Raw genomic sequence first — 27,275 nt, forward strand, 5'->3', positions numbered from 1 at the left:
AATTAAAAACTGTGCCAAATACTACAGGGATGTAAGAGAGAAGCCTCAAACCCAATAAATCATCAGCCATGACCAAAGGATAGCAAGACAGAGAAGCTGTGAGAACACAATATTGATAATCAAAAGTACAAATGTTAATTAAAACAATTTTAGACATATGCTCCTCTAAAACTTGACATTTAAAAGGTGTTCTTTGTTTATGCTATAAGTTTTATAATGTGTGGATTATCATGATGAATTGTCACAATCTCTCTCTCTCTCTCTCTCTCTCTCTCTCTCATGGGGGGGGGGGGGGGGGGGTCAGAGTTACCATGGATACACATTTATATGCTCATAAGCATATTTCTAAATGCAAAACAGTACTGGGAATGCCTGGCAAAAGTACTATTCGATATACACTGGGAATTATTCAACTAAATGCTACACATGGGGTGGTCTTTTTAATTAACATATACATTCTACATTAATACAGATATACACAGACATTAATAACATAATATTAATATTTATTGTTATTAGAGGAAACAGTAAGGCCACTTTGCTTTTCCTTTGACATTTTTCAGTAACGCAGTAATGTAATGCTTTACTGTACTTTTTTTATTCTTTAGTTATGTACGCCACTGCTGATAAAAAAACAAAATAACAATTCTTCCTGCTACAATCAGATAAATTCAGTTCCTATGCTGTGAAAAAGAGTGGAATGGTACAGCCATACACATTTTAAGGAATGTAGATATGGATATTATTTTTTGTTTTTGTTGCACAGAAGGACAAGAGCATGACAGTAACATGGAAATTATTGTAAATACATTCATTATACTGCTAACACAACTTAGTCTCTTTAATAGCATCAGCACAGACAGCATGCTAACGCAAAGCTGGCAATGGACTAAGAGTGGTTTTAAAGCTGAGTGCATGTCGACCCCAGTCCAGCAGCAAGACTCTGGTCTTCAAAAGGTAACAAAAGCAGAGGTTAGTAGTCAGGCTTGTAGCCTCTGTTTCTACCTGTTCATGGATCAACAGTAGTGACAGTTTCTTTTAAGTCTCTTTGGGCTGGTTTGCATCTTTGCTTTGTGAGGTTCAAATTAAAAGATCATACTTGTGTACTCATTAGGATAGGAATGTGTGTTGGTGTGTGGGACTGTAGCCAGTAGGTTCATATTGAACTAGTAATCATGTTAGATCTCGTGTTTTTTCAGGTCATTTTACCAAGTATATATATACTTTGCAGGTGAAATTAATCTACAGCTATTTAACCTAATGGTACACATCAAAATGTGTTTAAACTAAAAGTAAAACTAAAATATATACATGTGAAAAGGTTGAACGTCCCCCGATGACTTTGAAGAGTTAATACGTGGGGGCTGAGCCCCAGAGAGCCCTGGCCCAATTTGACCTGGCAATAAGTCTTAATTCAAATAGCTTGAGGGAGATTTATCACAGATTCAAGTGCAAGTATGTGCATGTTAGTATAAATGCTTGTGTGTGTGTGTGGGGGGGGGGGGGGGGAGAGACATGTTGGCGTAGGACACTTTCATTTATAGCACTTAAGAAAATAATTGGTTTCTGCTGTGAGTGCATGGTGTCCCTGCTAATAGACACATTATGTATAATTTCCTGTAGTACTCTCCTCGTTTGACCTTTTGTTTACGTTTAGGTAATGTTTAGACTGCTTGTCTGTCCCTCCATTCAGTGTGATGATGTTTTTCATATGTTTGCCATAGTCCCCTGTGGAACTGTGTCAAAACAGAGTCATTATAAAATTAGATTTCAGCATTCAGTAAATGTCTTACAGTAATGAGATAAACAGGTACTGATAACACAACACTACTTAATTGTTCACTTAAGTCACTGTAATGATCAAAATTTTCAATGTGCTCTGGTTTCTTATGTGTGATTCTAAATTCGCTTTGGTTAAGACCAAATATGCCGGGTCAGTGATTTGCTTTTGTGGCTAACATTCACATCCCTCAAACTTAAACTTCAGGAAATGTTAGTGACCTCCTTTTACTTTATATATTTGCTTTTATATTTTGAAAACTGTCTTTTAGGGTGGAGTTTAGTTTTAGTCAGGAAATGCAAAACTGGAGACTTTAGGAAGCAATGTGGCAAATATCCTTATCCCTGTTGTGTTATTTCAGTCACTAAAATTAAGCCCATTAAATCTGCTGTGTAATGGCAAACGTATACATTACTTTCAATAAAAGTCCCATCTCATTGTGGGAAGAAACAATCTTGGGCTATATTTTTGTCCCATGAGTCGTTATTCTTCTTGTCTAGTTTCCACAAGCAGCCATACGTCTGTCTCATTTGTACGGCAACACACATGCACAGTGTGTGTTATTGCTCAAAGTCATGAGTTCACAGAGAAGTACAGTATAGACAAAGTGAACTTCACATTTCTCTGATTGGATATTGTTTTTCATATACTGAAATAAAATAAGTATTGCATATGTGTCTATTTCTAGAATGTGTTACTAGAATGTGTTAATGGAATGAAATACTCTTATCTCTAACACTTGATGTCTCACTAGTGTGGTTGTACTCTCTGGTCTAATTGGAGGGATTAAATGTTATAAATGTATAAGCTGTAAAGCCTATCATTTGATTTTATGTCATTTGAGATGTAAATCAGTCATCGTCTTGAGACAATAGAGTGATCAAGAAAGAATTCAGTAAAAGGACTAGATGTTATAGTCCCTGATATTGCATTGCTTTAAATGGACAGAATCTTGAGGGATGGCTGTTATGAGGAAAGGCAGCCCAGAAACTTTACCAGCAGCACACATCGTTGTGTGCCTCAACTTTCGGTCTTTTACCCAAGACAATCTGCCATTTTTATAGCAGTCACAAAGCAAGTATTTTGGTAATAAATTCTTGGTATGTCATTGAGAGCTATAAATGCAAATCTATCGGTCTGTATGTAAATTGGGACTACAATAAAGATATCAGACTCATCAAATCCTATCTGTACTGTAAACACATCAAGACAAAAAGATAAAGCACTAGAACATGAGATTAGCCATGTAGAGTGAATAAGAGAAACAGAAGCTTTTAATATTAAATGAGAATTTTTATTCTTTGGTACTTTGGTAAAAAAAAAAAGACACAAAGTTGCCCTGGAAATAAGCATTAGGAGTAAATAATATCATACAGTGTCTGCTTCTGTAATTTAACTTAAGAGTGCCTTATTAAAAATGGAAGAGCCCATGCCACATTAAGGATTAGAATTTTGTATTTAAGCATGAAATGAGCCTGATGTTTTGCACTATACAGACAGATGTTTCAATCCAGCTCAAAATTCTGCATCCATGTTTAACAATTACAACCTTCCTTACCTAGCTCGGAAACTGCCTTTGCATACTGAAACAATCAAGATGTGATTGAAGTGCAGATTTTCAGCTTTAATTCAGTGGTTTAAAAAAGAATTATTAGGAATTATCCGGTTGTTCAGTCTGACGTCACTAGCCGTGTCTGGGTCTAAACTCCGCTGCAGGTCCATATATCAAACGATCACTATGGCATTACTGAGAGTTGAAAAACTGTCTAAAGTCTTTCATCTTTAATAAAATGATCAGCGTTCTGCTCTACCAGGTGTAACAATTAAGTTTAACATCCAGGCATCCATGAAAACGGAATTTATGACATTTAACGGAGTTAGAAGTTAGCAGGAAGTTAGCTCGCTAGCTTCTATCTAAATACAATATAGCATGTCCTGACTGCGTACAGCTCTGTTATCACTTCCAGCATAAATGAAGACAGAAAACTAAACAGCAGTGACGTTTGTAGGGTTACTGAAGTTGGGCTAGCTGGTATATAATGATGTGCTACGTGACCGCTAGCGACACAGCTATGTTAGCATAATATAAACAAGCTAACTTTTTTTCCACTCGATAAAAGTTACCGTGAGTGTTCTCGGTGGTCAGGAACAAATGTAATCGCATGGCAGGATGCTGTAAAAGGACCAAACTTCAGCCAGGAGAACAACTGAGATAATCCATCCACAATACGAGGTTAGTCATTCATATACTGCTGCATGGGCTGGGCTGTAGTTACATCCTAAGGTTTTAAAAACTGAGCTTAAATAAATGATTAGCGGTAATAAAAGCCGAGGGAGGTCAACAGTGATCACTGACTGTTTTAGGAGCTTTTTGAGATTAAATAGAAGAAAATACATAACATTAAACATGTTAACAACACAAAAGCCATATTAAACGCAGACTACTTTAGACCCGGAAGTAGGATTCGTCGCGTCATCACTGAACAACCGGATAGTCATTTGTATAGATATCATGGCTTTTATAGATTCTCAAAAGCAATTGGACAACTGACTGAACAAGCTTCTTTGTCAGGTCAGGCCTGTCGTGACATGACGATAAGCAGCTACATTGTTTGGAAGATATTTTGAACTTCCATGTGCTATCTTTTTGCTGGAATTCTCAATATGAAATTCAAAGAGATACAGATAAAAGTAAAGGATGCCAATATTAAGCTGAAAAACTCATATAAGCTCCCAGAATAAAGCAAACATCCTTAAAGGTGACAAAAAGACAATATGAGTTATCAGGCAAAACAGATTGATTTTATTTTCAGTGGAATCTAATTAAGCAATAAGGCATCGCAGAATTGTGCGAGCTGTGGGTAGTGACCGAAAGAACGAGATCGCGGATACAAGCGGCAGAAATGAGCTTCCTCCGAAGGGTGGCTGGCCTCTCCCTTAGAGATAGGGTGAGAAGTTCAGCCATCCAGGAGGGGCTCAGAGTAGAGCAGCTGCTGCTCCACATCGAAAGGAGCCAGCTGAGGTGGTTCGGGCATCTGACAAGGATGCCCCCTGGGCGCCTCCTGGGTGAGGTGTTCCAGGCATGTCCCACCGGGAGGAGGCCCCGGGGCAGACCCAGGACACGCTGGAGAGATTATATCTCTTGGCTGGCCTGGGAACGCCTTGGTATTCCCCCGGATAAGCTGGAGGAGGTGGCTGGGGAGAGGGAGGTCTGGGCCTCTTTGCTTAGGCTGCTGCCCCCGCGACCCGGCCTCGGATATAGCGGATGAAGATGGATGGATGGATGGCATCGCAGAATTATGCAATCATTGAACAAAGCATAGCAATAACAAAAATAATGAGATTGTGCCCATTCAAAATAGTTCTTTGTACTTAATACTAATGGTTTCTCCCTTTGGCATCAGTGATGAGTACCTTCATTTTTCTAGAGGGTAGAGTTGTCCATTCTTCTTGAATAATAAAAACATAAAGCCATCGGATCCTGGAAATTCTTGGGTAGTCTTGCATGAAGTGCACATCTGATATTTCCCCTGAGAAGCTCAATGATATTGAGGTTAGAAGATTGTCGTGGCCACTCCAGAACCTTCACTTTTTTGTCCTCCTCCCCTGTCCAGTGAATGGTTGATTTGGCCTTGTGTTTTTAATCATTGTCACGTTGGAAGGTCCAAGTGCTTCCTGTGCGCAGTTTTCAGACTGATGAGTGCAAATTGTCATCAATTTTTATGAATATCCCTGTGCTTTTGTAGCTCATATATCCCCAAAACATTAAAAATCCACCTCCATGTTTCAAAGTACAAGTTGTGCACTTTTCCCATAGACTTTGTGGACTTCCCTCCAAATATAGCATTTATGGTTTTGACCATAAATTTCACTTTTGGTCTCATCACTTCAAATGACTTACTTTTGACTTACTTTTGACCAAATGACATACTATTTTGTGGCCCTGGCTCAGTAATGGCTTTTTTCTATTTTTGTGCAAGTGCCTCCTTATTGCGGATCTTGAATCTGTCATGCCACTTTCTTGCTGTTAAACCTGTATTTCAGCTGAAGTAGCATAACAATTTTTCTTTATATCCTGACCAATTTTCGTGACTGCTGAGGCTGATTTTTTGTTGGTCTACCTGACCATCGCTTGGTATCAACAGAAGCACTAATTCTCCATTTTTTAATCACACATAGAGCACTACCTGGCATTTTCAAATATTTGGATGGTTTTGGATGGGTCTTTTTTTCTTGCAGACTTTTTTTGACAGCTCTTTGGCTTTCTCCATGACTCAATAGCCAATAAAGTCAATGCAGCTCTTAGTGAAATGTCCAGAGGTTGCAATAAGAACTACAAAACGGGATGACTATAAACAGGCACTACTTAACCATCAAATACATAACAGGTGTGGTATCAGCCAATTAAACCAGGATATTTGTATGTATATTATAAACCCAACTATTTATTTATAAGCAAACTTTTGATCAGGGCCAATTGGTTTTTCAGTTGTCATTCTCTTTTATGAAGGGGGGCACACAATTATCTGATGAATTACTTCACTTCACTGTCAGATAAGTAAATTTAAATAAAAGAAAGAGTTTCTGCACGATCACATGTAATGATTTTGTCATCTTTTCCAAAAACTTCATAAGAAATTATGCCAGGATATGAAAACATGAGCAAAACTGTAAAAGCATCTGTAAGTCCGAAACAGTTATGAAAGACATGACTACAGTACTCTGGTTAAGCCAAACCACTTAAATAAAACCTGAAATTAAGAATTTCAGTTACATCTTGACTTGTTTAAAATCCCCTGTAGTGGTTTACACGGGAAAATTACAAAACAGTCTGTTTCTGTCCAAAAACATATGGCCATAGCTCTCTTCTGTGTTTAGTTTTTATTTATTTAATTGTTGAAAAGATCCAATTTCTGTAGATGAAATCTATCATTCAGTAGGATCTTGCTTTAACCTTTTAAATGTGCCCACATCGTAATCCCAATATGAATTTCTGCTTTCAACCAATTTCTGTCAGAGAACAATGCTGGTGATAAATTTTCTTGCAGTTTGAAGGCAGAAGATGCTTTATCATAATAAACTCACTCATAAAATTTATGAAGAAAACAAGAACCTTTGTCTATTTTAGCATTCTGCTAAATTCAGCATTCTGCTCTATGCTCGCGACCTGCTTTGTGATTTATGCATTCAATAACATTCCCCATATATCCATCAACTGGCAGATGCAGATGGTGGCTCCAGTAATCTGGAGGATAGGGAAGAAGAAAAAGGAGAGGAAGAGAACTGTGAAGTTGCAAACATATGCAGACTCGTTATGTCCACAGTGGCCTTGATGTCTTTTAAGACCATCTGTTTTCCAACTTGTGTGCCCTTTTGAGTCAAAACCCATCTGTGATATAGTAGAAAATGGCAAAAATGTTGTTGGACATGGGTTTGGTGGATAAAACTGCATCATTAGTCGAATCATGAAGGGAAAAAAAAAACATCTAGAATTTTCTTTAACAAGTCGGTTGCAAGAACAAGTTGCATGCAGCTGGATTATAAATGACACACATCATACATAGCACAGCAGGGTTTTTTTGTAACCATCTTGTTAACTGATAACTTACTGACGCACATAAATTGCCTGGGGTGTTGTAGTTAAAAACACTCATGCACAAAGAAGTGTGTTGACAGTTATCTTTCAAAGTAAGTAACACAGAGGACACTTTTACTTATTTCACTTCTGCCCTGCACACACGTATTACAGGAAATTATAAATTAGATGGACTTTGACACAATACATTATCAGTGTTAAGCACAGTCATACTAATTTGTTGGAATTATGTCATTTGCATATCAAGCGACACGCACATGCAGTTACAGGGACAATTAAGTGGCTCAGGGTGACACAAGGCTGCACTAGCCTGGAGGTCAGACAGGCTTAAGAGTGATTCAGGCTGGAAAAAACAGAAGCTCTGGGAGTGCAGTAAAAATGTGGCATGTAATGAATTGTCAGAATAACATAGAATTTTAAGATACAGAAAAATATCACATGTAATTAGATTCTAGGAAGTTGTACAGAATTATGAAACTGTCTCATATGATGTATGTGTATTTAGTTGACAGTCAATTATGACCACAAAGCAATATGTACACTATTATGATGAGAAACAGTTTGTTTTAACTGGGGAAGAAAGTGAATAAATCATAAACTGCATTGTATTATATTATCCATCCATCCTCTTAACTACTTGTCCAATTCAGGGTTGTGGTAGATGGAGATGTGGGGAAGGGCTTAAAGGCTATTGCATCTGTCCTAGGGTGAGACGTGAGGTACACTGTGAACAGGTCGCTAACACACAGAGACAACATTCACAGTCACATTCACACCGACAACCAATTTAGAATTATCAATTAATATGCATGTTTTTAGACTGTGAAAAGAAACTTGGGGAGAACACAAGCAGGTGTAGGGGAAACATGCAGAAGTCCAGGCCTCACTTTTTTTTGTCTGAATTTGCACAAATGTTCATTCAATGAACTTCACAGATCTTGATCCTAATGTTCAAGGCCACATCATGTTCATGTGAATACAGTATTTTGAGATCATTAGGAGGGCATCCACTCCACAAATGTTTAATTCTTTAAAGAAAAAAAAAACTTCAACAATTATTAAAGGTTTTTTATTTTTTAATCATCTGTTCTATCATTGGCACCCATGATACTCTTGAAATGGTCCGCATTTGAGTGCAGCCCGGATCAACCACATTTTTCTATTGTTAGCTAATCCTCTCCACTGAGCAATTTGGTTAGAAGTGCTTTGCTTAAGGGCACCTCAGTTGTAATTGCTTAGAGAGATGAAATGGCATGCATTTTTCTAAATTCCAGCACCACTTCAGTTTGATTCACAAAAAGTCTTTCCACTTTTTGAAAGACCCCTCCAGTGAAAACTTGGAATGTTGTTAACATATCCATATGGTGATTTTTTTTATATGCTAGCTTATAAGATAGCTCATTAGCGAAATAAGCAGTCAATGCGTAGGATGAATATTTCCCCCGTAGAAATGCAGTGTACCAATAACTTGTCAAAATTATGTATTAAGACAGCTTGTGCATATATTTGCATATTCTTAGATCTGCACATACAGTACTAAAGGATGGAAACATGTAGAGTGTATCTAAGCTATTTAAGGCATGAAGTAAATTATATTTTCATGGAAAAAATCAATATGTGTAATTTTAATGTCTTTTTGAGATATAATCAATGTCTGGAGAAGAAGTTCAAAAACTGTACTGTAATAATGCCCAGGACATGCTGCACTGCTTTATACAGTGCCTTTACAATAACCAATATACTGTAGATCAGCAGTCACCAACAAGTCTGACCTGCTTTGATCTCATCACCTCCTCGCTGTCAGCCCACAGACAGCCTTTCTCCCTCAGAATGACAGCCGTAATAACCATCTCTGGATGGCCTTGTCTCAGATGGCTTTAGATAACACGCTTGCATAACACTCAACTGCCTGAATTTATACCGTCGCTGTGCCTGACCCTCACCCTGCTACCTCTAGGGTGTAGCTGAATGCAGCTGGTCTGTTCCTGTTGGTGGCATAGTTTTCATGAAGCCCAGCTCTTATCCTTGTATGTAATCTGGCAGTTCCAGCAGCAGCCAATCACAACCTGCTTGTAAGCTGTAATGCTGGAATCAAAATGCCTGACAGTAGAGCTGGAACATGTGATACTGATAACATGCTGGAAAATGATTTTACTACAACAGTGCTGTGCTCCTATACTTTGTATGTGCATATAGCCATTGACTGAAAATTTCTTATACGAAAGGCTCACATTTCAGATATGTAAGCAAAGCCACTGACCGTAAAACACTCACATGAATAGATTTTTTTTTTTTTAATCTTTATACTGACAACTGCCTAAGTATGATGTTATCAGTGCAAACTCTGCTTGAAGACCTGATAGCATCACAAGTTTCCATTATATTTCTAGAGGTAATATGGAAGTAGCAAAAGGGACTATCACTGTATTTCCATGGCTGCTGGCAAGTGTCTCTCAAATAAATATTCGCAAATTGTATTTGATGAGCTAAAGCATTTTGAATTAGTTTTATATGCTTTGAAGCAGTCTTACTGTTAAAGGAATTGTTAGATGAACCGTTCCTACAAACTCAGGTTTTTTTAAATTTAGTGTGGCACTGTATTATCAACCCTTTTGTGCATCAAAGGTACTGTATATGTTTGCAGCGTTGCAACCTACCAGCTTGAATTAACTGTGCTTCCCCACAGAGTGTAGTGACAGACAGAGGGAGGAGAGAAGCCTGTCATTTGAAGCATGAAATCCCGTTAACCAAGTCCTCTGTCACTCAGCACCCACTAGGGAAGCACAGCATGCAGAGCTGTAAACTCACAGGTTAAGAGGCAGGGTCACCAATGCTGCATACCGAATCTTCTCACTGAGTGAAGATCAACATTATACAGTACTTAGGTTTTGCAGATCCACACTTTGAAATACGCCTGCATTGTCCCTGTTGTTATACACACAATACTTTCTATTAGCACTCATTGATAATGTCGTAGCAGTGGGATAATAGGGTGGAATCGAGAAGGCAATACTATCAAAACAGCAAATTAATATATTTTAATTACTAAAGTAATATCCAAGTGAGAGTCAAGTAATCAACAGTTTTTATAGCTGAGTAATATTGCATTGAAATTTCTGTAATTTCGTAATATCAAGCCAGAGGCTGGAGTTAATATTGTGGAAACAAATGTAAGATTATGAGACAAAATCAGTTAGTAATAGTGTAGTTAAATGGGTAAAAATAATAAAACATGGTAATATCTGTGCATTTGATTATTATTATTTTTTTTTTTGCTTTTCTATCACTTTAAAGGCAGTTATCTCATAATATTAAGGTAATATTAGCTCATGGGATTTCCATATTAGGATACTATTGCCATATTAAAAGAGGGCATAGCTGTCCAGTTTTGTACTTTAATCCCCCAGGCTCCTTGGCCGCCAGAGTACAGGAATGGCACGCATGTACACTCCATCCATGGGTGTTGGCAACTGTTGTGAGTGGCTGCAGACTACAGTCTGGAACAAACCCGCCCAGTTTCACTAGAGTAAAATTTCTTCTTTCTTAAGCTGAGGGGCAATAGAATTTGACCAGAGGAGGAAATTAAGTATGCGGCTTCCAATGCAAATATTTTCTCACTCTGCAAAAGGGTAGACTGATTCTTTTAATTTTCACCTCATAATATACAAATTCAAAATGCAGACATGAAATGTGCTGTTTTGATCTATTTGACAGGGTGACTGGTTCAAATCAGTGGGATATGAGGATGCTTATTTTCACATAAGAATTTAAGTAGAGAACAGAAAATTTATCAGGTACGCTATTCAGGGTGTAGCCAAGGAATACCCTCGTGTTCGGGCTGGCACTCCCCCCTTGGGTTTTCAGTGTATCAAAGAAACCGTGGACCCTTCGTAGACAGTGTTCACATATTTGAACAGTTTTCTAATACGTGCTTCCAGCAGAGAGGAAGTGGCAAAAAACACCAGGTTGCTGTTACGCATCTGTCTAATGGCACTTGGCCCCAGAGGCACTGTTGAGCACATATAAATTACTTTGTGCTCATGGCAGGTTTTCTGACTTTGAGACATTTCTTGCTAATCCTGAAAAATTGTCATGTCTTGGTCAGGACAGACAATACTACAGTGATAGACCATGAGGGAGGCACTCGATCTGTGGCACTACATGGGCTGGCTTACAATCTGATGATGTGGAGCAATAAACAAGTCTATGGGGAGTAGGACTGAACCTCGAAATAACCCACCAGGTGTGGGACAGACTCTGTCGGGCAACCGAAAATCTGTTCACATTAAGTGAAAATGTGTATGGTCCTTTGTTTTTTATACGAAGAAACTAGGGCATGCCACTAAGATAGGACATACTAGCTCACCCATAGCCAAATGCGCTGGTAACACTAGTTACCTGAAAACTGAGTAAGGCATCCCACAGATTGGGTGTGTCTCTGTGGCACACAGATAACAATCTATCAATTACAGATACTCCTGACTTCATCTTATTATGTGCATAAAGCACATCATTTACTCCATTCCAGCCTCTATGCCACCATGGACATGACCAAAGAGATGGCAAAATACATCATGGAAATTACTGTAGAATTGCAAAAGGCTGGAATGATCCTCAAGACCATTGTCAAGAAACTGTTGCTGCCATTATTTGGAATTGGAAGACATATAACACGACTATTGGTCACCCTCATCTGTGAGTTCAGTGCAAGATCTTGCCTCATTGAGTGAGGTTATCATGATAAAGGTGGTGGACCAGCCAAAAACTACATGAGACGAGCTTGTTAATATCTTCAGTCACATAGACCACCATTGGTAACGCACTGCAATCATGCAGTACCGCATGGTCCCCTTGCTCAAGGAGGCACATGTGCCACAGAAGATCTAAATGATTTAGAGAAGCTTGGGGAAAGTGCTTTGGACCAAAATCAAACTCTTTGGCATCAACTTGACATGCCATGTTTGGAGGAAAGAAATGCTTTGAGAATGACCCAAAGAACACCATCCCCACAGTCAAGTAACAGAGGTGGAAAAAACATTATGCTTTGGGACTGTTTTACTGCAGAGGATACTGGATAACTTCAGCACATTGTGGAGCCAATGGACCATGTATTGTAAAACCTTGGATAAGAACCTACTTCCCTTAGGAAGAACACTGCCGATGGGTCATGGTTCTTCCAGCATAACAATGGCCCAAAACATACTGCCAAGGCAACAAAATAGTGGGTAAAAAAAAGAAGAACAGTAAGATCATGGAGTGGCCTAGACAGTCTCCAGACAGTCTCCAGACAGTCTCCAGACCTCGGTACTTGAGAAAATCTGTGGATGGAGCTGAAGGTTTCAGTTGCCAACCAGCAACCAAAATTTAAAGAGTTTCTGTAAAGAGGAGCAGACCAAAATCCCTTCTGAGATGTGTGCAAACCTGATGACCAACTACAACAAATGTCTTAGAGCTGCGCTTGCCAAGAGTTTCCCAACCAAGTACTAAGTCATATTTCATCTACTTATACATACTTATTTTACTTAATGACATGCAAGTCAATTTAAAACTTTGATGTCCTTTTATTCTGGATTTTTGGTTAATATTCTGTCTCTATCCAGTAAAGTGAGAGTACTTTAAAAAATATAGACTGTCCATTTCCTTATTAGCAAACTTACAAGTTTATAGGAGATCAAATAATTGTTTCCTCCACAGCACTGTAGAGGAAACTTATTATTTGAACTTATTTAAGTAATTCAAGTAATTTGACATTCTGGGACACAAGTTCTGTATTTTGCATTATTGTTTCGGTACAGAAATGGCAATTTTACAAGACAGTGTCTCCCAGTTTTTCTAGCCGGTTTCAAAATGACACTTTGTGACATAATAATATTAGGCAAATTAGCATGGAAATGAAGGAAAGTGCCAAGCCAGGTCATGACAATGAACTGATCATCTCTTTTGTTAGTCTTTAAATGAGGGACTGAATGGAAATAAATCTGAATGGGAATAAATCTTATTAAGATATTATTTGAAAGCCATGCTGTTGACCATCTTATGAACGTGGTAGACTTTGCATTCAGATCACAAAAAATGCTAATAAGATATGAATAAAAAATTTGTTGAAAGCCATTACCATCTAATTATTATACACCATATGAAGAACATGCTTAGTATAATTTTAATTTCATAGGTCTTCCATGGCTTTGTAAGTAGAGACTAGAAATCCTTTGGAAACTATGCACAGTTACATTTTTTTCTAACTTGTTTCAAAAATGGTGTAAAAAGACTTTCTGTAGTGATTCTCAGACTGCTGCCTGAAATTATAAAGCAGGATTCAGGTTGAATCTCTCACAGTTGGCCCGCAGTGTGTTAGCTGAATTTCCTCCAGTGGCTGCTGATGCAGCTGCAGCCTATAAATAGGCCCACCCTAGACAGGCGGAGGGGAGGAGGGCTTTGGTTAACCCCTGAGACCCAGTCCTAATCTGACCCCAATAATAGCAGACATCATTAGAGAGGCATTTCAGCTGACTGGCCAGGAAGGATACAACCTCTGTCTGGAGAGATTTTAGGATTGCAACATCTCAAGAGAAGCACAGGACTCTGGTTTAAGCACTTTCAAACTCACCTCGTTGTTACCTCTCTGTCAACCTACTCTTCTTTTTCCACTTTATGACACAATGTAGACAGGAGAGAAGTAGCAAACTTTCTACCACCCATTCTCGCCTTTCATATCTCCAGATGGCAGAGTGTTAGAAAGGTTTGGTGCTTCTGTGCCTCATGTGCATTGCATGGCCTGGATTCAACAAAGCAGTTGTAGCAAAGCTTTGCTTCCCCAACGGTGCTTTTCTGCAATCAAAGAGTATTCATCTCCCTCTTGCCCTCCCTCTTGTAGAGCCATTTTGGCACAGTTTGGATCTCTTTTCACCCTCCCACTCTCTCTCCCTTCTCACTGTTCTGTCCCTTCCATAGTTAGTCTTGGTCCTCTTGAGGGGATAGCAAGACATTCACTGATGTGTAGATTGTATCAGATTTATTACACAGAGGTTTACAGGTTAGTCTTAATTAAGAGGTGAAATCATTAAGAAGAGATAGATAAAGAGAGGGTGCCACTGAGAAGACCTGTCTTAGGCAGAAATCTTCTCTCTGGTCCTTAGGGCTTCTAGACAACCAGAAATCTAACACCTGCATTATCCACCAGATTTTCCAGGAGGAGGACTAAGCAATAGTAATGCTTGCTGGATTACATAGACTGTGAAAGAAGGCAGCAAGGAAATATCCCCAACTCAGCTCAGTACTTGAAGAACAGCTAATCATATTTGCATGAGTTTATTCAGTCTTCGAACTTTAAATTCAGCAGCACTTTGAAAGTAAAGGGAAAGTAAGCCTTCATTTGTAGGATTTGTTAATTTCTTAAAGTTGCAAATGAAAATCAGTGTAAATGATTACAGTCATGTCTTCTTTCTTTCCTATGCCAAAGTAGAAAATATCTGGTTAGATCTGAATGTCTCACACAGCTTTAGGCATGCCTATGCATCTGACACGAACTAATGAAACCCTAAAAATCTGAAGATATGCAACCCCTTTTTGGAGATAATCCACAAGTTTGTTTATCCTTTTTATTGCTTTTGTGGTGTTTTTCCAGCGCATTTCCAGGAGACTTGGCAATTAAACACTTTGATGTATTTTTTCTGGATTGTGGTAATGATGTTTGCATTTCTGTAGGTGGAATGCTTTTCTTCTTTAGCTCCACTAGATACGGTTATTGCTTCTCACATTCTACAAGGATTACAAATAAAATGATATATCCTCAAAGCTACCCGGCTCAAATTGGGTACTTATTACCTAAAGTGTCATCTCAAGCTAAGGTCATTAGATTGAGTCAAACCAGCCCTACGAACACATACAGGAACTTGGTGCAGCTCTTACTGAAACCATTCTTCATTCTTTTAGAGAAGGACTCTTTCTTTTCCAGTGTTTTAGTTTGAGCTTCAAACCATCACATGTTATTTTATTTTGCTATTGTGCTTTAAGAAGACCAAACTAAATATTGCTTTTAGTTGCAGAACTCCTGCATTTTTGTCCATTCTTTTGCAATATATGCCTAATTTATTTATTTATTTTTTTGGCTCAGTTGATTGTCCAAGGTTAAGGCTGTCTTGTATGTTATATTTAATGACTAATACTGCCAAAACTAGTTGAACAGCTAGTTGCATTTTTACAAGGCATAGACCTACAATTCAAAACAAGCAATCAAGGAAATATTAAGGACCAATAAAAATGATTGCGCTTGCTGTCTAACATTAGTTGTTCAAATTATTTTTTGACTGACAGAAACGTGCAAATACAAATAACAAAACTCTTTTTGTAGAATTGTATTTGATCTAGTTTCACGTATTTAATCGCTTACTCAGGCACTATTGCAGTGTGAAATTGAGTGATACAGGCAAATAACTGGAAATGAACCATTCAAATTTCAGTGACAGTTTTGCTGCATAATTCATTGTTATGAATGTGTGCTTCACTCTGCATTAATCTGTAACGTATATTACTTTGTCTCAGTGGCATTTTATTTTTTTCCATTGGAATGTGCTGTCTCTCGATTTCCAATATGTGTATGGCACCCATATGAGATACCATTGTACAATATGGAAATAAAGTTAATGGAGGTATGCTTTTAAAGTCTGAAAAATCTATTTCATGTGTGGTGTTGCACAAGTATGTTAAACAAAAAATACCAGTTTTCCTCCTTAAACCGATCTTTGTAAAATAAGCATTACTGTAGCTACAGTGGTGGGACAAGTCTGACTGGTTTCCAGATGTGCTTTTGCTTTTAGAGGCTGCTCTTAATCTCCCTCTCCTCTTCTATAGTGGTCCAAATAAACTTGCTTTGTGCTATACATGTGAAGTGATATTAAAATAAAACAGATGGGCACAATCCTTTGATTTTGTTCACAACATCCGGAAAACTTCCTCTCAAAAATCTTAAGTTAGAAAGTAGATGAATGCTTTTTACGAGCAAGCATGTTGACCTTTAATATTTAAAATCTGTTTAAAAAAAAAATCCCAGCTCCTGCCAAACCGGTGGGCCTGTAACCAAGAAGAAGTTGTTTGTTACAGGTAACTGGGGTAATTTATTTTCACACTCCTGCGCTTTTCGTTGTTTCAGCATTGCCAACTCCCTCTGCAGAACCTGTTAGCAAAATAAGCCTAAGGCAGCAAGCTTTCTCTAGAGGCAAGGGGTCATAGGAGTTACCCTACATTCACAGGGAACAATTGTTTGCTGATATAAGTACAATTTAGCCTTTTCTTTACATGAGACCATGTGTATTTTAGTATGGACTAATCATGAAATCCTTTGACATTGTTTATTCAACTGAAATGATTTGTTTGGATCAGAACCAATCTTCTCTGGCAAACAGAAGAAGGATCCATGGCTCACCAACAATGTCCTTCTTCAAAACAGCATTAGGGGCTGCTTTGAAGTGAGTTTAACACTCCTGTGAATACTGGAAAGGAAAGAACTGCTCGATCATCTACCCAGAAAAAAAAAATGAAACAAGACCAGTGTTTGAATATCCTCTTCTGTTATCTTTGTCTTGTCACATGCTATTACCTCTACAGAAAGCGGACTACTTGTCACATGCAGAACACTGTACTACGTCAGTCTTCATTAAGATTTATCCATGGCCACAAATGAAGCCGAGAGACTGTCTCTTCGAGGTTATCGTGTCAGCAGATTTTTAATCCCTTTGCCATTAGACCTTATAATGAATAAACTTATCATGAATCAATGAGGTAATTGCAGGCAGGATTACTTTGTGCACTCTCAGGCCATGTGACAACAGTTTATTCATAAGAAAAGCTCTAGGGGTAAAAAGGTTGCTCCTGTCCCATTCATCACTGGAGAATTCACCTTAGTAATGCTCTCTCCTTTTGCTTCACAGGTCACAGATGGAGGTACTATCAAGCAGAAAATCTTCACCTACGATGCTATGTTTAATACAAATTACTCTCACATGGAGGACTACCGCAGGCGTGAAGACCTTGTATACCAATCAACTGTCCGGTAAGCCTAAAAATGAATTCAGTTTTCTTGTTTTTCATAATAGATTTGTTTTGCTGCAGTGGTGAATTGTAAAATATTAAACTCACTGTATAATCAAACAACCTTCTGACACTGTGATGAAATGCACTAAGATGAATTCCTGTTCGGTACAACCCAACTTCATTCCCAGCCATCTGCTGGTGGTCAGATGAGGCCAGAAGGCCAGACTCAGTGACCGAGCAAAGGGGTTTTATTACATGAGGACAGGAGGCAGTGGCAAACTCTAATCATCAACTCTGCACAGGATAAAGTCTTTAGTGTTAAAGATTTATCTAACATCTGGTCAGGCTGCCCTATTATGTAGTGGTTTTATATATCCCAGGTAGCAAACCCAATCTCTTACACTTGGAGCGATGCAGCACATGGAGTTGAGCATGTGCTTCACCTATATTTGAAGGATCTGTTATCCACAGGATACATAGTACTGCTATGTATACATTAACAAGTTTTACTAAGTTGCCAAGAAATTGAGAACATCAGAGTAGGAGGAGTCTCATGACTTTGGTTGGCTTGATTACACATTTAAGGCATCCCAGGGACGGCCTTCTTTTACCCCAGGCCTTACAATACGGCTGGCAGCTGTCTGCATATCTCCGCATTTCTCTCTCCCTCTGCTTTGGGTCTTCTCCTGTAGATATCATTATTTGAATGCTTAGCAGCACAAAAGGAAACGCTGGCCATTCATTGCCCTTGCAACTTCATTCAAACCCAGAATGCTTCACACTTTGCATCCTTTTTGTAATGATCCCACTTTCATCATTCCTTTTCATCTCATCTTTATCCTGCTGTTTTTTGTTGTTGTTTTTTTGATTTGGCTCATGTACATTACCTCGATGTATTTTCTCTCCTTTTTCTTTCTATTCTCTTTTCTCCTGTGTGGTGTGTCTGCCCAGCTGAAAATGATTTATTTAGACAATCCTACTATCCCTTTGGGACTGTAGGCGTAATCAAAATGGAATGGCGTACACACTTATATTCACACTAACACGAAAACATGTTTGTACACAGCAACAAAAGAAATGACCAACCACATGTGGACACATCCATATATATATATATATATATATATATATATATATATATATATATATATATATATATATATATATATACACAAAGTCTTCTACAGCGCACTGATCAGTTGGTTGCTACCTGCACCCGTACAAGAATGCTAAGCCTGTGTTAGTCATCCAGAGAGACATGTGGGATTCTGCCACAATCACACCGTTTTTCCAGTCAAGAAAGACTCCCTGGTCACACTCCTGCTTTCATGGTGTCTAACAGAAACTCAGTGCTTCTCATAAATGCAAAAAGCTGAATTTTTACTCACTGTATTCACCCGTTTCCACTTTAGAATTGTAAATCTTCTGTACAAAGCCTTACCACTCTGACGAATGGAGCTTTATGACCAAAAATGATTGCCTCAATATTCTGTAGCCTTTATAAACATGGAACATTGTGCAGGAAACTTCAGAGCTTTTGTATAATCTAAAAGCTATATGTGATTATGGTACTATTATAGTGTAGCAATAATAAAAATAATCCTTCCTACATCTTGCAAATATTCAACAGCATCTGAAGTCACACTGATATTGGTTCATCTAAGATTTCCCAGTCTTGTTTGGCTTCAACAGCTATTACTGTAATCTTTCAAAGAACGACAGCAGCTGTGACATTCTGCATCTTCAAGTGTCAATACATAGATTAGTTCTTGTAAGGGAAACAACAGATCTTGCACATAACTAGTGACCCTGGAAATTTGATATCTATTCAGGGTCCAATCAAAAGCAGGAGTTTGCTGCTTGTCATAAAAGACTCTTTGACTTGACATCAGTTATTGGTTTAACACATCCTGTATAGGCCACATGTAATAATGTAGCTTTTTATACTGAGAACAGTACGATTTTTATGATGATTGTTTGCAGTCACAGCACTTTTTTAACATTACTAATGGTGCACAGTGACTTGAGATACAATGCATTTATCTGCCACTGCACAGCCTTTAATTGACCATTTTTTCCTTACACTTGACCACTTGCTGTTTTGGAAAACCCAACCAAATTGGATGCAGGTTTCATATGTGTTCCTTAACTTTTACACATTAAAGTTTGACTGCAGTTGTAAAGTCAGATCTTCTCTTCCACTTGAGGTTTCTGTAAATTCTGCTTTAGTAGTGCAGATAAAAAAAACTAAAATCTATTTTGAGGCTGATATTGCTAAGTTATAGAAAATGGACATCTGTTACCTTGGCTCTGTTGTATAGAAGAAATGTGTTTAAAAAGAGTAGGAGTTTTAGTATAATGTTCATCCAAAAATGCAAAGCCTGTATTTTATATTAATGTATTTGATATTAATGGATGCCTATTAAGAGAACAAGTTAAAGTATAACTAAACTAAAATTCTCTTTTTACATAGAGTGCTGTTCCCATACTTTTTGTGAGGTGCCAGCAGATGTATAGTTTTCATTCATGCATTCAGCCAGCCATACAAACCCCATTTTGTTTGTATGATTACATTTCTTTTTTGCTACATCACTTTTTATACTTAATAATAAAAGTCTCGTAGTCTTGGCTGTGTCAGCCTGAAATTTAAGAACAGTTGGTGTACAAAATCATTTTATTTATTTTAACAGTTTTAAAACTATTTAGATTATTTTAACATACAATAGACTGATGATCCTATCCAGGATGTACCCTGCCTTTCACTTGGTGACAGCTGGATTGGGCAACACTGAATCAGATAAGCAGAATAAAGTGGATGAAATGGATTATTGTAGCAATTAAAAGTAAATAGTGCCCGACTATTTTATGTTGAATTACCGTTAAACACAATTTTAAAAAAATCATCTTTTGAATCTGTTCATTTAAATCAGCAGTTGCACCACTTGACATTTGAGTATTATTATTGAGTATAAAACATGAAAAAAATACATGTTTTTGAATGGATTGAAAATGTATTCAAACTGAAAAAATATAGAATAAACTGCCACAGGTCACATAATAACTGAGTCATTCATACAATCTCTCTTTTATAAAAGCAGAAAAGCAGTTAAAGCAGATTCATACTTTTGTCATCACTTATTTATTGAAACAAAAAAGAGATAAGAGTAAATTAAAAAAAAACATTCCATAAACTGTTTGTGTAAAATATTTTAATGGTGGCACACGTCTTTCTAAAGATGTTTAAGTACCCTCTCACGACTCCTGTTTTCAAAGAAATGTGCATACAGTACACTATTTGTAAGATATAATTGCAGGGTGAAGTGAAGCTTTGCATTTGTGATGAAGAATGAGTAATGGCTTCACAAATTAATGCACACTGAATGGGGCTTTAGAGTTATTTTAATCAACAGAAAGTCTGTGTGTGTGTGTGTGTGTGTGTGTGTGTGTGTGTGTGTGTGTGTGTGTGTGTGTGTGTGTGTGTGTGTGTGTGTGTGTGTGTGTGTGTTCTTTGTGCGTTTCGTTTCAATTTGGGCGTTTACCCTTCTTTCAGCAATACCTCCATTCTTTCTACCTTTTTGTCACTGTGCTCTGCTTTTTGCGTTTGTGTGGATTTCAATGCATAAATCCTAAGTACTTAGGGTAGCAAACAGCAGGACTATAGTGTTGGGTAAGGACAGAAAGATGAGCTACATCAGCACTTAGTATAATGCAACCACAAAGTAGTGAGTCTGTCACACTCACCGAATCACAGCATTATCCTGATTATTTTGTTTCATGCTCATTCATTAAGGAAACAGATGACTACACACCTCACTTCGCATCCCGTCCTCAGCAGTTTATCTCTGCTTTTCACCATCTTACAACTGCCAGTCTTTACCCATTCACCCATAATGCTTCAGGCCAGAAAGAGTATCTGACAATGTGCTAGTTAATTTGATGCAGAGATTGACTGGATGAGCTATCAGACACTACTCTGGCAAGTCTTCTCTTTTTCACTCTCCATCTAGGCAGTTGCATTTTCTTGCATTTGTAGGCAGAAGAAGTTCTAGAGGAAGGCCTGCATTACAGGAAAACTCCTAGGGGACAATCGATCTCTCTTTGCGGTGTGCTGTTTTTGCCGCTCCTCCATGGGGGCCCATTGATATCGACCGCCACTGTGTACCTGCTGTTTTGTGTGTGCGTGTTTTAACATAGGACATTTTGTAGTTTTCAGAAATTGTTTTTTTTTCTTTTTAATTTAATTACCTATATGTTTGGTTTGCTGATAATCTTTTTAGTTCCGATGGCTGAGAAAGACTTTGATTTAACTATCTGCTATGGTGTCATTGCCCAAACACCTTTTTACAACTGACTGAGACCCAAATTTTCACAACAAATGAAATAAATAAATAAATAAAAAAGACAAATATAAATAAATAAATGTGATGGTGCTACATTTTATTTGTTATAAACCTAGCTGATAAATGTTGTGCTGCTGTGGTTTAGTTGTAGAACAACTCAAAATAGCCATGTTTACTTAACAGTTTGTTTAAGCGCCCCTAATAATGCTGTTCACTAAACAACACGCATTTAACTGTGCTGGTGGTTCTTGTGATGTATGGGTGTAATCAGAGCAGTAATATGAAAGAAAATAAATCAATACTAAAATGACTTTATTCTTTTTAAATTGAGATTCATACCAAACAAAAACTTCAAACATTAGCTGACCTTTTAATAGGAAATAAAAAAAAACAGCAATAAAGCTTTTTTAATAGCGTTGGAATCACATGTATAATTTCGGGGGGGGGGGGGGGGGGGTCTCAGTGGACCAGCACTTCTCAAATGCATGGAATTGAGGATTAGAGAGGATGCTGAAAATTTAATTCCACCAGTCTTAATATTTAAAAGAAGTCTCAGTGTTAGGAGTACAACCTTTCCTCTTTCCCAAGTCCAGACAGCTAGACACATGTGTCAAACTAGCTGTCAAACTGTAAGAGACTCCAAGCAGGTAGTCACTCAGAAATGGTTTGATTTGAGGTTTCTTTCTTCCACAAATTCTTCCACATCTTATCGTTATGGTCCTTCTTTTTGGACTTGGTAAGTTCCGTCTCTGTCTTGGTTTGAATCCATGTAAGCAGTACAGGGAGTGCAGAATTATTAGGCAAGTTGTATTTTTGAGGAATAATTTTATTATTGAACAACAACCATGTTCTCAATGAACCCAAAAAACTCATTAATATCAAAGCTGAATGTTTTTGGAAGTAGTTTTTAGTTTGTTTTTAGTTTTAGCTATTTTAGGGGGATATCTGTGCGTGCAGGTGACTATTACTGTGCATAATTATTAGGCAACTTAACAAAAAACAAATATATACCCATTACAATTATTTATTTTTACCAGTGACATCAATATAACATCTCCACATTCACAAATATACATTTCTGACATTCAAAAACAAAACAAAAACAAATCAGCGACCAATATAGCCACCTTTCTTTGCAAGGACACTCAAAAGCCTGCCATCCAAGGATTCTGTCAGTGTTTTGATCTGTTCACCATCAACATTGCGTGCAGCAGCAACCACAGCCTCCCAGACACTGTTCAGAGAGGTGTACTGTTTTCCCTCCTTGTAAATCTCACATTTGATGATGGACCACAGGTTCTCAATGGGGTTCAGATCAGGTGAACAAGGTGGCCATGTCATTAGTTTTTCTTCTTTTATACCCTTTCTTGCCAGCCACGCTGTGGGGTACTTGGACGCGTGTGATGGAGCATTGTCCTGCATGAAAATCATGTTTTTCTTGAAGGATGCAGACTTCTTCCTGTACCACTGCTTGAAGAAGGTGTCTTCCAGAAACTGGCAGTAGGACTGGGAGTTGAGCTTGACTCCATCCTCAACCCGAAAAGGCCCCACAAGCTCATCTTTGATGATACCAGCCCAAACCAGTACTCCACCTCCGCCTTGCTGGCGTCTGAGTCGGACTGGAGCTCTCTGCCCTTTACCAATCCAGCCACGGGCCCATCCATCTGGCCCATCAAGACTCACTCTCATTTCATCAGTCCATAAAACCTTAGAAAAATCAGTCTTGAGATATTTCTTGGCCCAGTCTTGACGTTTCAGCTTGTGTGTCTTGTTCAGTGGTGGTCGTCTTTCAGCCTTTCTTACCTTGGCCATGTCTCTGAGTATTGCACACCTTGTGCTTTTGGGCACTCCAGTGATGTTGCAGCTCTGAAATATGGCCAAACTGGTGGCAAGTGTTATCTTGGCAGCTGCACGCTTGACTTTTCTCAGTTCATGGGCAGTTATTTTGCGCCTTGGTTTTTCCACACGCTTCTTGCGACCCTGTTGACTATTTTGAATGAAACGCTTGATTGTTCGATGATCACGCTTCAGAAGCTTTGCAATTTTGAGACTGCTGCATCCCTCTGCAAGATATCTCACTATTTTTGACTTTTCTGAGCCTGTCAAGTCCTTCTTTTGACCCGTTTTGCCAAAGGAAAGGAAGTTACCTAATAATTATGCACACCTGATATAGGGTGTTGATGTCATTAGACCACACCCCTTCTCATTACAGAGATGCACATCACCTAATATGCTTAATTGGTAGTAGGCTTTCGAGCCTATAAAGCGTGGAGTAAGACAACATGCATGAAGAGGATGATGTGGACAAAATACTCATTTGCCTAATAATTCTGCACTCCCTGTAGTCAGGACTGTGGATAAGTGAACTATGGCTTTGTTTGCAAAAACAAAGCAATGGACTACATCAGCATTTACCATAATAAAACCAATTACCCAACACCACCACAGAGGGAGAGTCACTGTGCTATTCTCATCACTTTTATTCAGTAGTGTTAAAAAAAAGTGTTGCCTGTTATATACGTATTCCTCAAGTGCTATGGGAGAAAACCTCAGTGTTCCTATTCATAGTATCTATCCATTTTTCATTAGGTTTTCTAAACACTTGAAGAACCAGAGAAATAAAACACATGTAGAGCACTTGTCTAATCAGCAGGTACAAACTTCAAATGTGGTGTTTTATTTCCTATTTCTTAATTATTCATGGATCAAAGATGTGACAAATCATACAGTGGTCAGATAGAAGTCTCAGTAAACATGTCTGAAACAGGTCTCTCTTGTAGATGAGACATTAAGTCTCAATGGGACCCCCTGTATAAATAAAAGTTAAATAAAACAAACACACACAGACACACACACACACACATATATATATATATATATATATACACATAGTCACACTGATTTGACTGCTCTCCAATAGGGAGTGCTCCTCTCCTCCAGACACGCACCTATATGCATACACACACAAAAACACAGCTGAACTCATTAAAGCCTGGCTGCTAAGAGCACCCTGCTGCTGTTCTAACAGAGGTCCCCGTCTGAAACACCCGAGCAGCAAGGACAATTGTCCCTGTTTTGTGGGCATAAATCACAGGAGCTAAATGTGACTAGTGGTGTCTCACTTTGATTATCACTGTTGACATATTAGCTGAGTACAGAATACAGATTGTGCTCTTGTTCTCTTTCAAAAATGGCCATTTGCTATTGCTGACTGGATAATCACTGCCTGTTGTTTCTCTGCAGAATTACAGATGAAAAACAAGTATAGTGAAAGCTGTTTTCTGAAATATACTTTTAGGGTTTTCTTTTTTGTTTTTTTTATAAGAACACTCTACACTTATCTTTCATAGAAAAAAGTGTCATACACCGGCAACATGGTTGTCAAATGTACCAAAGACATTTGACAACCCTGTTGACCAAAGTCAGTGTATTTTCATTTGAAGGATGCAGACGATAGCAAAAGAGTGATACTTTTTGACTAAACTTTTTGACTTCTGAATTCTGACACTCAACTGATCTGTAATCTGAACTAAGGATTTATTCAGTCTATGTGAGACACTGATAAACTTTGTTTTGTGGGATCTTTTATTCTAACAGACATCGTCAATGTCCGATTAATTTATTAAAAAATGATGGATGAGCAAAAAACTGATACAGATGGACCCTTGGTCATTAATGGGCCTGCAAAAGGGGCTCGCTGTTCAACTTTTAGATTTGTTTGCGTGTGTGTGTGTTTACTGTCATAATCGTTCCTTGTAGTTAACTAGTTAAATCTAGTCAACTACAAGGAACCATTATGTGATGGGATCCTGACACCCTCGAATGCACCTGTAAAGTTTTGTGACTGTAACAAATCCTTTTTAAAATTTGGCCTTGTGCTCACCAGTTTAGAAAATATTACAGTTTCAGTTTAAGTAAGTCATTCACTATGTAGATAACTTCTTCATTTTCAACGATATTCTCTACCATTTTCCTGGTTGCTACTACAATAACATATTCCATAACAGAAACACTTCCTGAAGGCCAAACTTTGGTTTTCATGGTTTATGTTGGGTGGAGCACTGACGCTCTGGGTTTCATTGCTCAAGGGCTGGGCTGCAGTCATCTCTGGACTCTGGATTAATTTTGATAGCAATTATACACGTGCATTAGGGCTGTTTGATATAACGATATATATCGGATGACGATATAAAAACGTCTATCGTTTCATTTTACGCTATCGCTTGTTTCGTGGTGTCGCAAAATAAACTGTTTACAGCAATACTTTTTCAGCATTTTGATGGTCACTGTAGTGGCTATATTAATTTCTTAAAGTTCTCTCTTTCTCTTATATTTAATATAACCACACTACTGACAGACAAGCGCCTGTTTTTATGCGTTGTTGTTAGCAACAACGACGGTAACACCATCGCGTGTCCGCTTGTTTATGTTCCACATAAACCTTTCACAATAAAGCTCAAGATCCTGTTGAGACTTTTCAAAATAAACTGAATCACGTGAAAGAGCAGATTATTTACGGATGAGAATTAAAAAAGAGCCGCCAGGTGCTAAAAAATAAACCTTAGACTCAAACGTTAGAACAGGCTTTTCCCCGCAGCACGCCGTGTAATAAATACTCACAAAGAAAACGGCGGCCTTCACAACTTATGTCTAGAAATGTATAGTTTCATGCATCTGTTAAAACACTGGACTCCAGCTACATGACGCGCAGCCGGAAACACTTTCCGCAAGTCGAGCTGCCCGAGATTCACAGAATTTACAGAAAAAAAAATTTTCACAAATTTTTGTGATTTATATCGTTATCGGGACGATAGAATTCTTATATCGGGATATAAGATTTTGGTCATATCGCACAGCCCTAACATGCATCATGACTGAACCTTTACAAGGCTGTTCTGTTGACACTGATTGACACATTCAGTTTTTATGTGAAAGTGTCATGGTTTGCACATTTACCTGACAAGCAAGAGTGCCTTGGTTTAATCCCGAGAGGAGACACAGATCCCTTGGGGATTGTGTCAGGAAGGTGTAAAAATCTCCCAAATTAAACATGTGGCACTACCTGCTGTAGTGACCCCTAGTGAATGAGGGAGCAGCTGGAAGTAGCTTCTGTGAACACAAATAGTTATCTTCCCATGTATGTACTTGCTAATCTAATTGTTTTGTTGTCAGATGTTAGTACAAAAATTGAAACATGAGTATCAACTCACAGTGTAACCCTTTACTTTGCAGACTCCCAGAGGTCAGGATCTCAGACAACGGGCCTTATGAATGCCATGTGGGCATCTACGACCGGGCAACAAGGGAGAAAGTTGTCCTGGCTTCAGGGAATGTTTTTCTTACGGTTATGTGTGAGTATCATCATTTTAAAAGCACCAAAAGTCAATGTCTTTTTGGTTAAAATGGGATGCTCGGGTGGGACATGTATTGCATGGCGAGGGACTGTTCAAAGTCTGCAGGTCAGACAGAGAGAAAATACTGAAAAACTGGTTGTGCTGCTCGCCTGCAGGCAAGGGAGAAGCCTCTTGAT

At 38.3% G+C, this 27,275-nt stretch overlaps 1 protein-coding gene across 3 annotated transcripts in view; it reads left to right on the plus strand.

Annotated features, from left to right (window-relative positions):
- igsf21a (immunoglobin superfamily, member 21a) overlaps positions 1 to 27,275 on the plus strand; it is a 194,024-nt gene that overhangs the window by 103,688 nt on the left and 63,061 nt on the right. For all 3 annotated transcript variants that reach the window (XM_080891829.1, XM_080891828.1, XM_080891830.1), the window contains 2 exons: positions 17,303 to 17,424; positions 26,978 to 27,096. In XM_080891829.1, coding sequence (XP_080747955.1) covers positions 17,303 to 17,424; positions 26,978 to 27,096 — 241 coding nt within the window. The remainder of the gene's footprint in view (positions 1 to 17,302; positions 17,425 to 26,977; positions 27,097 to 27,275) is intronic.

This window comes from Rhamphochromis sp. 'chilingali' (genome assembly GCF_963969265.1).
Source record: "Rhamphochromis sp. 'chilingali' genome assembly, chromosome: 9".
Lineage (NCBI taxonomy): Eukaryota > Metazoa > Chordata > Actinopteri > Cichliformes > Cichlidae > Rhamphochromis > Rhamphochromis sp. 'chilingali'.